This window comes from Geotrypetes seraphini, chromosome 15 (assembly GCF_902459505.1).
Source record: "Geotrypetes seraphini chromosome 15, aGeoSer1.1, whole genome shotgun sequence".
NCBI lineage: Eukaryota > Metazoa > Chordata > Amphibia > Gymnophiona > Dermophiidae > Geotrypetes > Geotrypetes seraphini.
The window spans coordinates 9,309,986-9,322,258 of NC_047098.1; the positions used below are offsets into that span (position 1 = coordinate 9,309,986).

Here is a 12,273-nt window from a genome sequence, read left to right on the forward strand (position 1 = left end):
TGTAATCCGGTGACACCACTAACGTTCCATTTTGACCTAGAAATGTAGATTCATTCCTTTCCCCAGGTCCCTTCCCTGTGATTGGCCGTACTATATTAGCTAAAGCAGTCTGTGAATAGAAATGTCTAATTTTTTTTTTTTTTTTAATTTACCCTCATCTGCTTCCATTCTTAGTTCCTTTGGTAAGGCATTCTGCCACACTGGAGCCATCACCAAGAACATTCTCACCCTGATAAACTCTTTAATGTTTTTGATGGAGGGTATTTTCAACAAGGGCTTCCAAGGGGCTGATTTTTATACAATAAAGCCATCCAACTAAGAAGTTAGGATAAGAGAGTACAATGTGGAAATTTCAGTGCGGAGATGAAATTTTCACCTCCCCAGCATCACTGAATTTAGCTGCTGAAAAAATGAGCAGCCCTACAGCTGTACCTGTTATTGAGGAAAGATTTAGCTGCCCAGCACTGATCTGCAGAATTAGGCTGTTCAAATGCAGTCCAATAACTTCAGCCAGACAAAACTAAAGGTCTATATCTTGATTGCTGATATTTAGGTTCATGTTTATTTCAAAAAGCAAAACAATAAGTCTCCATATGGCACTGACATATCATCATTAGAAAATCTCATTATCATTAAGAGCAATTTGATTATGTCATTGCTAGGATGTCTATAAAAGGCACTTTGTCATGCAAAACAGAAGATCAGTAGCCAGAGCTCACCAAGGACAGGATCCATTATGTGCCTAATTGCTTCTCTGTTTTCTGAAGTTGGTACCGAGCTCTCAGTTACCCGGGATGAATTAGTCAGGCTATCGGTGTCCAAGATGGAGGAATCAGAGGCCACATTGCTGGTCTGTACAGGAATGGACTTAGCAATGGCCAGAAATAATTGAACGTCGTTATAAGATAATCGGATGTCCAGCGTGTGCAACTGTATCTAATAAAATACAGACATACTTGTAAATTTTTCAGTACACAAAAATAAAGGATGAAATTACATACAAAAGCAGCAAAAGCAGAGCCACATCTGCTGTCCCTCAAATACAACATAACATTTTGACCAAAGATTAATCCTATCTAGTACGTAAAAACAAAAATAGATCCAGTACTGTGGAATAGGCTTCCAGGACATATTTGCTTTTGTCCAGTACCGCAACAATTTTTAAAAATGTTTTAAAAACTAATTCATTTATGTGGGCTTTTAAAATTCATTATGTATTAAGACAGCGGGATATTTCCCACATCATAAGGTCTTTTTGAACTTTTATTGCTATGTTTTCCAATATTAAAATGTACAGTATTCCCCTGAAATTTGCGGGGGTTACATTCTTGAAATGCCCGCAAATTTGGAAAAACCGCGAATATTGGACGCGGCTTAAAGCATGAGTGCTTGCAGTCACATCCCCTCGTTGAGGGCAGTGACCTAAACCTCGCACTCTCTGCACGTCCCCTCCTCCTCCTCCGGCCCACCCTCTCACCTTGCACAGGGCTCAGCTGTCATTTGCGGTTCTCCTTCCGTCAGGATTGGTTGGGGAGATGTGAACTTTCCACATGCAGCTATTGGCTGCTATTGGCTGCTCCATGGGGGAAAACCGCAAATGACTGAGTCTGTGACTTCGCAGGGGTATACGGTATATTCTTCTATGTCTTTGTCAGCAGGTTTTCCAACAAGCAGCTTTTTTTGTATTCCTTTATTGGAAGCTTAATGACTGGGGAGTCAATCTTTTAATTTTTTTGTTTGTGTCTGGATAATTTTATGCATATTTTCTTTTTTTTAATATTTTCTTTATAAATTTTTCATTCTTACAATAATTTAATTTTACATAAACTTCAATTAATAGATGAAAAATTGTGATTACAAGTAATTCATCTTATCACATAAAATATAACCCTCCCCTTTCTTCATTTCTTAAATCCATATAATATACATTCCCACCCTTCCCCAATCTAATATATCCATTACTAATGTGCTATGAAACCTGATCATTGGAATATCGAGTCAATGGTTCCCAAATTTTCTTAAAATTATGAATATTTCCCTGTTGTAATGCTATTATTTTTTCCATTTTGTATATATGAAAGACTGAATTCCACCAAAATGTATAATTTAATTTGGTATAATCCTTCCAATTTTGAGTTATTTGTTGCATGGCGACCCCTGTCAATATTAATAATAATTTGTTATTATTTGCAGAAATCGGACTCTGAGTTCTCATTGCTGTACCAAATAGTATAGTATCATATGAGAGTCCTACATGATTTTCTAGTAATTCATTAATTTGGGGCCAAATTAATTTCCAAAATGCATTTATACAGGGACAAAAAAATTAAGTGATCTAATGTCCCGACTTCTACTCTGCAATATTTTCTTTGTAAACTGCAGGCAGGGTATAAATTTAAAAAAATAATTAACTAAAATAATATTACCTTGACCACAGTGGTTATATGAATAACATTATAGAGACTATGTGAACATAAGGACTGCCGCTGCTGGGTCAGACCAGTGGTCCATCGTGCCCAGCAGTCCACTCCAGCGGCAGCCCTTAGGTCAAAGCTTAAAAAATGGTCATTGTTTCAGCACAAATGATGCAAGATTATGGGCTCCTTTTACAAAGGCGCATTAGGGCCTTAACGCGCGGAATAGCACGCGCTAAATTGCCGCGCATGCTAGCTGCTACCGCCTCCTTTTGAGCAGGCGGTAGATTTTCAGCTAGCGCGTGCTAATCCGGTGCGTGCGCTAAAACGCTTAGCGCACCTTCGTAAAAGGAGCCCTGTGTTTAGCTAGCTTTCATTTGAAAGTTTTACCTCCAGTATAGGGGGGAAATCCTCACTGCTGAACGCATCCATCAGCCCAAAACCGCTCTGATCAGAAGACGTACCCATGAGCTCTACCTGAACCTGCACAGGATCAATGATAGAAAGAGCCGTTTCCTGCTCATTCCCCAGACGGCAAGAAAACACCTAAAACAGTGAAGAATACAATGACAATCAGAAAACATCTTACACTGTGCTTATCATACTATACTGATATGCAGCTAATGATAAATGTGAAAGCTCCTTCTATTGATTAGACTTATTGCAATTTTTAAGTGATTTTGCTCACATTTTAACTTTCTCTCTCTTGATGCAAACTCCAAAAAATGAATATCCGTTGATGCTCTTTGTTATGAATATTTCACATATACATTTCACACTATACTTCAAAATAAAACATTTTAAAAATTAAACCAATTGTTGTAAGAATACAAAATGTATAAATAAAAATTAAAAAAAAAAAAAAACATTAAAAAAAAAATGTCAACCTACAGTGGAATCAAATGTAAGAAATTATCTCACATTCATGCCGTGCTTCATTCTCCAAGGTTGTAACCAGTCTTACTGGTCCTCAGCGGGCCACCAAGCACTCGAATTGTGCTGGGCTTTATGCTCCCACTCGTCATCGGATCCAGTTCAATAAATACTTTAATTGTTTTTGAAAATTATCATTTAATAAACTTAAATATTTAGCTTAAATCAATATGTACTAAAAGTACTTTGCTGTGCAAAAGACGCTTTTCAACGGGGGTAGAATCACCAACATGTTTCGCCCGTAAAGTTCAAAGGGCTTTCTCAAAGTTACCACTCCCTCCTTACACCATTCAAACCGACCATTGCGTCTAAGAAGGACTATACGGGCGAAACATGTTGATGATTCTACCCCCATTGAAAAGCGTCTTTTGCACAGCTAAGTACTTTTAGTACATATTGATTTAAGCTAAATATTTAAGTTTATTAAATGTACCAAATGGAAAGATTAATTGCAGTACAAAAGGGGTGCTTTAATAAGTTCAAGGATGTGTGGAGGCCATTAATTAGTTATCACAATGATTAATAAATTTTGTTGCTTTTCCTTATAGGATATTAGTGAAAGAAAGGGGGGGAGGGTTATGGAATTATATGATCAGTAATGATGGGATAAATATATATATAATTAATGAATTGTCTGATTATTTGTTGATGGAGGGAGGGGTGGTGGGAGGGAGGGATTAAAGTACTTAAAATAACTTTGCTTTAAGATTGTTAAGTGAGTTATGTGAATTAGTTGTATTAATATTGTACACTTGTTGAAAGATTTGAAAATGAATAAAGATTTATTAAAAAAAAAAAAAGTTTATTAAATGATAATTTTCAAAAACAATTAAAGTATTTATTGAACTGGATCCGATGACGAGTGGGAGCATAAAGCCCAGCACAATTTGAGTGCTTGGTGGCCCGCTGAGGACCAGTAAGACTAGTTACAACCTTGGAGAATGAAGCACGGCATGAATGTGAGATAATTTCTTACATTTGATTATATTGGATATTGGAGTGTTCTTTGTCCAAATTTATTTAAATAGTGCCTATGGTTACAACATACAGTGGAATGCATGTATTTTTTGCCACATTGAGAGGAGGTGTTTAGGAGGATGGAGAGAGAAGAGGTTTGGAGAAAGAAAATACCATGCATACATTGCAATGTTCAAATCTTTGCATTTGACAATGTACCCAGAGAAAAAGAAGGCGCACAGTGCCTATGGCACGTTTCAAAGAGAAAGCACATACATACTTTTGCTTCAAAACTTTTGCCAGGATAGTAGTTTCTATCTGCTCAAAGACTACATACAAGCTTTAAACAAATAGATGCAAGAAGAAACCATCCATCACTTCTTCTCACCTCAACGCCAGAGAGACTACCGGAGAAGGGGTGATCCACCAGTTTGGGTTTATAAGTGAGAACAGTGGTTCCTTTTAGAATGATCGCATTTGTGTCCAAGCAGGACATGTCTTCAACCACCACAAACTCAGTACCTGATTAAAGCAATCGTAAGCAAAAAATTGTTAAAAAGCTGAGGGGAAATCTCTTACAATGAAAGTATTGCAACAGTTTCACCTTGAAGCACATTTAACTACCATATGGGAAAACCAAGTTTGATCTCTTAAGAGGGAATAGAGGTGTTTTTGAAACCTACCCTCCCACTGTATGGGTTCACTCACCTGCATGGTGCAACATTATCTACTATGAGAAGAAGAGCTTCTAGTCGCAAGGTTGGGAAGGGGCTCTTGATTTGTTTATTTTTATAAAGCATAAATGTGTGCAGGTGCTTTTCCTGGGATCATTTTCAAAATGAAAGCACATGACTATTTTTACTTTTAAACTGGGGCAAAATCTGTGGGTAACAAGTACCTAAGAACATAAGAAATGCCGCTGCTGGGTCAGACCAGTAGTCCATCGTGCCCAGCAGTCCGCTCACGCGGCGGCCCTTTTGGTCAAAGACCAGCGCCCTAACTGAGACTAGCCCTACCACGTACGTCCTTGTTCAGTAGGAACTTGTCTAACTTTGTCTTGAATCCAATTTTTTTTTTTTTTTTACAGACCCTTATTTGACATTCTTTTATCTAATGCAATAAAAAAATAATACCAGGAGCCTGGAAGAACTCCAAAAACTTGAAAACATGAAAATCAAAAAAGCAATTTTTCACTGTGAACTTTAATAGATTGTTCATGCAAAGATAATCATTTTGGTGTTCCATGAGCATTTTATGATGTGTTTTTTTTTCTTTTGTGCATGTTTGTTCTGTTTTTGTAACATTTAAATTCTCAATTAAAAAAAAACCCAACAAAATACCCTAAGCCTGGCCAAAACGTCCCTTCCTGGAATGGGTAACCTGTAGACTTTGCACCAATTAGAAAATTACCCCAATAATAACGATCAAGAATTGATTAAGGAAATAAAACAAAAATTGAACTGCAGCAAAAACTTAACTAACTTCATAAGGGAGTGTGGCGCAGTGGTTAAAGCTACAGCCTCAGCGCCTTGGGGTTGTGGGTTCAAACCCACGCTGCACCTTGTGACCCTGGGCAAGTCACTTAATCCCCCCATTGCCCCACCGGGACAGACAGGGAAAATGCTTGAGTACCTGAATAAATTCATGTAAACCGTTCTGAGCTCTCCTGGGAGAACGGTATAGAAAATTGAATAAATAAATAAATTCACATTAAGAAGAAAGTTTTCCAGTCTCCTCCTCGCCTTCACCATCCTTCTGTGAAAACATAATATAACAAATCTTCGGACAACCCTTCGTAAAAAAGCAACTGGCAAAACAAGCTCACCAGTCACATTGATCTTGACTTCTAGCTGTTTTTCTGGTATGACCGGCACAGATGAACGCTTGGTCACTACACCACACTTGATGGCTTGGGGTACTGCAGCTGCTTCACTGCTTTTGGGCTGTTTGGGGGAGGCAGATTTAGCTGCCTGTTTGACATTGCTTGGCATGGACAAAAAGTCATGAACCAGAAAGAGCCAGTCAAAAATTAAAAACACCTGCAGGTTGTTCAACACGGCTGTAAATGAAGAAGCATCCTTGGTCGATCTAAGGAAAAGAAAAAAAAAAACAACTTAGTTCTGTACATGTTTCAGATTATAGGAAGAGGCAAGATGAAGTCAAGGGCTTTGGCACTGAAATATGAGTCTTGAAAAGTTCTGAGACAGAAACTCAAACACTCTTAAAGCTCTATTTTACATTTGTGTCAGCCAACATTGAAAAATAACTTAGAAACTCAAAATGTGAGTTGTATTCTTTGGTTATGACTGCAACCCCCTCCTCCCCCCCCCCCCCGAACCTCCCATATGCCCCTATTCAACAATTTATTGTGTAAAAGCAGTGGTGTGCAGGATGCTGCTGCCCAAAGGAAAAACTGGCAAGGTCAGCATGGAGCCAACAAAAAACAGTATTACTACAGATAACAGGATCCTTGAAAGATAATTCTTTATAAGATAAAGTTAAGAGGGTGATTGGCTCAGGAGTAATGTAAGAAAATACTTCTTTACAGAAAGGGTGGTAGATGCATGGAATAGTCTCCCAATAGAGGTGGTGGAGATGAAGACTGTATCTGAATTCAAGATAGCACAGGATAGGCATGTGGGATTTCTTAGGGAGAGGAGGAGATAGCGGATGCTTTGGATGGGCAGACTGGGTGGGCCATTTGGCCTTTATCTGCTGTCACACTTCTGTTTCTGTTAAAAACCGATGTGGCTTCATTTCACCTTCAGGCTGCATAAGGGGTACAAAAATACTGCAAATCTCTATGTCAAACACAGAGTTATTTCAGTAAGTAGAATAAAACTGATTCATGCTATGAATCTGTTGAAATAATCTTGTCTGACACTGGGATTTGTTGTATCTTTTTACCCCTGATGCAGCCTTAGGGCTAAACGTACAGAAACACAGAGCAGACCGAGGATATAAAGACTGGAATTTATTAGACAGTATTGCTCCAAATTAGCAATTAAAAAAAACACTCGCGCAAGTCCATGGGTTGGTTTGATAATGAGCTTCATGTTATGAAATGCACTATCAGACGTTTAGAATGAATTTGGATTAAAACAGGGAAACAATTGGACAGTGAGACTTGGAGAAAAAAAAAGTTCTACATATAAACGACTAATAAAGGATAAACGGAAGGCTTTTTATTCTGCTAAGATTAGTATTAATTACTGATGAACCAAAGAGCTGTTTAAGTTGGTTTCTAATATTTTTGATCACTCATTATATTCAATCATTAAATAATACTCTCCTGTCATCTGCAGATCTGCCATTTGTATTTTTTTTCATTTCACAATTTAAAATCCAAATACAATCAAGAAATTATCAGAATAATCCATAAAGAATAATAAATATAAAAGTACAAATTAAATGCTTTCCAAATTAGGCCACATCTAGAGAACCTACATAGGCCAGAATCTACTATTTATCATTCTATAGTGCTGAAAGGAGTACATGAAATAGAGTTCTAATCCAAATCAGGAATTAATTCATTATAAAGCCCACCACTATTCCAAACCTAAAAGAAACAACTTTAAGCATGTTCTCCTTGAGGCATAGGTTTATCCATCAAAGACATTTCTAATTGGGAAGGCTCTACAAAATCTTTTGATTAATCTCATAGGTGACAAGACATTTACATAGGAAATTCAGAAAAAAGGTCCCTCCCACTGCCAAAGTCTTAGACGTCAGTCGTAAGACCTGCTTCCTCTGAAACTATCTGCCTGACCACATCTGGAAATATACTAACTTGCTAACCACAGAAAGGAACATTTTTCTTTGATTAGATTGCGATTTGTTCACTGCATTTCAAAATATTGGGGAATGTACTTCTGCATTTTCTTGCACTAGTGCCTTATGTTTAAAATTCAAACAGAGAAACAGCAAAGAAGAAAGCTTAAACTCTAAAGTTACAACTAATCTATTGCCAAAGTTATTTTTTTATTTAAAGCAACACTTCATAAAGCTCTATACATATTGCCTGTGTTTATTAGTTACACCGTAAAGTACCATGTGCCTCATGAATTCAGTCTCTCTAACTGTGCTTGTTCACAAGCCAGAGAATCACAAAGGAAAAATTCCTACTATGCACTGACCCCCCAAAATACAGAAGGGGAGCCACTTTTCTCTTAAGCAAAGAAAAAAGGTCAGGCAATATCACAGATTATGTAGAAATACTGCTTTACGCATAACAGAGAACAATCCGTGTCCAAATCCATGAATGGATAAAGCATGATCTATTTCACTTAATTAGAATGTTAATCCTTTCTGAGTGACATCGCTGGACTCTCTGTGGACCACACACCAGAAAATCCACCCCCCACCCAAAAGGAGGATTAAGTAGGATATTTCATCTAAGATTCCACAGATTTCCTACCTGAAATGCAATTCAATCTGCAAGGAGCCTTGATTGCTGGAACATTTTGAAGGCTGCAGGATACAGTTAAAGACGTTGGGTTTCTGGCCTGTAGTCCACTTCTGGCCGGCAAAGCGGGTGTCAAATGCCATCAAGGAATGTGAAACCAGATTTACAGATTTTGTTTGGTTGGAAAAGCTCTCAAATAGCAGCTTTGACTTCTTAAAGTCAAACCTAAGAAGGTTAATGATAAAGGAAACAGTAACTTCTCAGAAATGATGATAAATATATTTAAAGATCCATCTGGATTACGGACTAAGTAACTAAACCCTGAAAAAGATCTTACTACAAAATGAACTGCTTGGGCAAGATATTGTTATATGCTTTTATTGTGGGGGGTTTCTTTTAGGCACTTTAGTTTAGATTGTGAGCTCATTTGGGACAGAGAGGGAAGTTTTGTAAATCTCTTAATATTCATGTACAAGCGGTATATCAAATGCAAAGTACAATACAATAGCAACAGAGAAGAGATGAGAATGCAAGATCTCCTCAAATTTATCAAAAACATGAAAACATAACCAAGATATATCTCTACATGAATTCATACCACTTTCTGATACCTAATTAAGAAATATGGATAATACACTGGTAAACCAAGAAATAAAGAATATAAGATGTGACTAGGGCTTCTATTGTTACACATGTATAAACTCTACATTTAAGTATTTTCTAGCTAATTAGGGATTCTTTGAGGGTTCAAAAATTGGTATTTTCATATTATTACGGGTTAGCTACTTTTTCCAAATAGAATCAATTTGGGAAGATGTTAAGTCATTTAAATAGCCAGAAATGATTTACTGGACATATTCAGAGGCACTTAACCAGACAGTGCTGTGAAAATACTTGGTTAGTGCCCAAGCCGGAGCCAGATATTTTGCAACGGTTCTATTGGTCAAATCAACACTTGGCCCGTTAAATGCTGAATATCATATTTAACTAGCTACGTTAGCTCCGATATAACGCAGCACAGAATTTCTGGGGATAACACCAGTGGAGGTTAGAAAAATGCTAGCTCCCACTGTCTGGATATGTTTGGGGTAGATATTCAATCTTCTTCCTCTCTATTCCCCTCTTACTTAAAAGTGATCAGTGCAGAAAAGGATATAAGGCAAACCAAGGATGGGGTGAGAGAGTATTGGGAGAAGTTAAGTTTGTTTGGGTTTTTGGCATTTATTAAGTAAACTTTGCCTTTAATTTCTTTGCATTGGAGGTGTTTTATCAGTTAAAACCTAAAACCAGAAACTCTAAAGACATGATATAATGGATCCAACCAATGTTTCTCCAAGACTAGCATCCTATCTAGGAGAGTGGGGCTTAACAGACCCAACTGGGCATATCCATCCCCGCTGTTCATTTTCACCTCTCAACATGTCTAGTTAATAATTGTTAATGTTACCATATTCCAGAACTTTGTACAAACAATTTTTTAAACTAGCTATACTAGATACATTTTCAATATGCAGTATGAAACATTAAATAACTCTGTTCATGCCCTAATCATTCATTGATCTCATAATTAAATTTTTAATTGAGATGTACAACAGTTTTTGGGGGGGATATGCTTTAATCACAGACTTTATTTATGCTTTTTTTTTAACTATAAAACTAAACTAAAACTAAACTAAAGCTTAACTTTATATACCAGATCATCAATCTAAGGAAGCTCGACTCGGTTTACAACAATTAAATAAAAACTGAAAGAAATAAAAAATAGAGGTTTCAAAAGAGAATTAATTTTCAAAATGTTTAGCAAATAGAAAAGTTTTTAGAAATATGAAAAGATTGGAAAGGACTGGTAGCCAATTCTCATAAAACATTTTTGGAAGCAATATACTATTGTTTAACTGTAGCTTTTTCTGTAACATACATAGTAAATGATGGCAGATGAAGACCCAAATGGTCCATCCAGTCTGCCCAAATATACACTCTATAATTTAATGATTTAAATTGCTCTTTTTCTGATGACACTTTTCTCTCTGGAGCTCATTATAATGACCAGTTTCACTTTGATTCTTCTTTTTTAAAAAAAACTTAACTTTAATAACAGCCCAACAGCTGCTATGCCTTTTATTTTTAAGGAGGGGGAAAGGTGGGAATAGGAGGAGACAGGGATCCAACCTGCAGACAAGGGACCTGAGGATGGGGGGGGGGTAAACCCCCCCAACTCAACCAGAGCACAGCCTATGGACTAAACCTGGGAGAAAGAATGATCCCAAACACTTAACCAGAAGACTGTAAACTCCCTAATGCTCACTAATGTCTTGCCATGCCAAAACTTCACTGGCTTCCGGTGATTTCTAGGATTCACCTTAAATGTACCTGCCTAATTTTCAAGATCCTACATGGCATTCTTCATCTGAAAACCTGGCTTTTCTCCAAAACGTAAAGCTATCTCTTTAAAATGTAAAGCTAGCTATCCTCTTCATAACCTCTAATTTCTTATGATGTCCTTCCCTCATTTATTGAATTACCTTTAAACCGTGCCGAGCTCTAGCTTTATGGAGATGATGCGGTAGACAAACTTAAGGTTTAGTTTAGTTTCTCTGCCTGTCTCTCTTTTTTCTCTCTCTCTCTTTTTTCCCCTCTCTCTTTCTCATTAAAAGGCATCATGTATGCAGGTAAATTAGGGAAATCCCTTTTCTTCAAATTCACTGAGCTTTGGAATAACCTCCCTGCCCCGCTGCGGAACCTAGGCTCATTCCAATTATTCCAAAAGCATCTGAAAAACTGGCTTTTCTCCAAAACATAGAGCTATCTCTTTAAAATGTAAAGCTAGCTATCCTCTTCATAACCTCTAATTTCTTATGATGTCCTTCCCTCATTTATTGAATTACCTATAAACCGTGCCGAGCTCTAGCTTTATGGAGATGATGCGGTATACAAACTTAAGATTTGGTTTAGTTTACATATTAAGTTACCCAATACTACATCATACTTACTTTCATATGCAAATCAAGGCCAGATTTGGATATAAACAGCATAGGCAGTTGTCTAGCTTATCAAATTTTAAAGACACTCAAACTGGATCAAACCTTTCTTCACATTTTGCTGCCTATTTACATTATAATTTTAAATTTAGACCTGAAAAGAACTGAGATAGCCAAAACCACACCTGGCTAATGAACTGCAGACGGCATCCTTTCCTTTAGCATTTGTGAGCTCCAAGCTCACGTTCATCATGTCAATGAGAAAAGACATGGAGGTGTACACTTCCCCACTCAGCACAGTCTGCAACAGCAAATTAAATAATCATACAGGGTTAACAGTAGCAAAAAAAACAAACAACAACAAAAAACCCACAACCCAGATCGATCAATCCAAATTTCATTAATTCTCTATCTTGATAATACCCACCACTTGACAAGTACCCAAAACCAGACAATTACACTTCTCTTGCCATATCTGTGGTTGCTGTATTATGCGGATTCGCTTATTCATGATTTTTATGTTGCCGACTCTGCCCCCTAATTTTCGTCACTGAACCCGGCGTTTCACATTGGAAATCGCTGCTCC

At 37.2% G+C, this 12,273-nt stretch overlaps 1 protein-coding gene across 15 annotated transcripts in view; it reads right to left on the minus strand.

Moving 5' to 3' along the window:
• Positions 1-12,273, minus strand: part of VPS13D (vacuolar protein sorting 13 homolog D) — a 301,308-nt gene that overhangs the window by 204,148 nt on the left and 84,887 nt on the right. For all 15 annotated transcript variants that reach the window (XM_033922659.1, XM_033922651.1, XM_033922648.1 and 12 more), the window contains 6 exons: positions 11,873-11,988; positions 8,722-8,934; positions 6,130-6,392; positions 4,693-4,826; positions 2,805-2,960; positions 720-936 (listed from right to left, as the gene is read on the minus strand). In XM_033922659.1, coding sequence (XP_033778550.1) covers positions 720-936; positions 2,805-2,960; positions 4,693-4,826; positions 6,130-6,392; positions 8,722-8,934; positions 11,873-11,988 — 1,099 coding nt within the window. The remainder of the gene's footprint in view (positions 1-719; positions 937-2,804; positions 2,961-4,692; positions 4,827-6,129; positions 6,393-8,721; positions 8,935-11,872; positions 11,989-12,273) is intronic.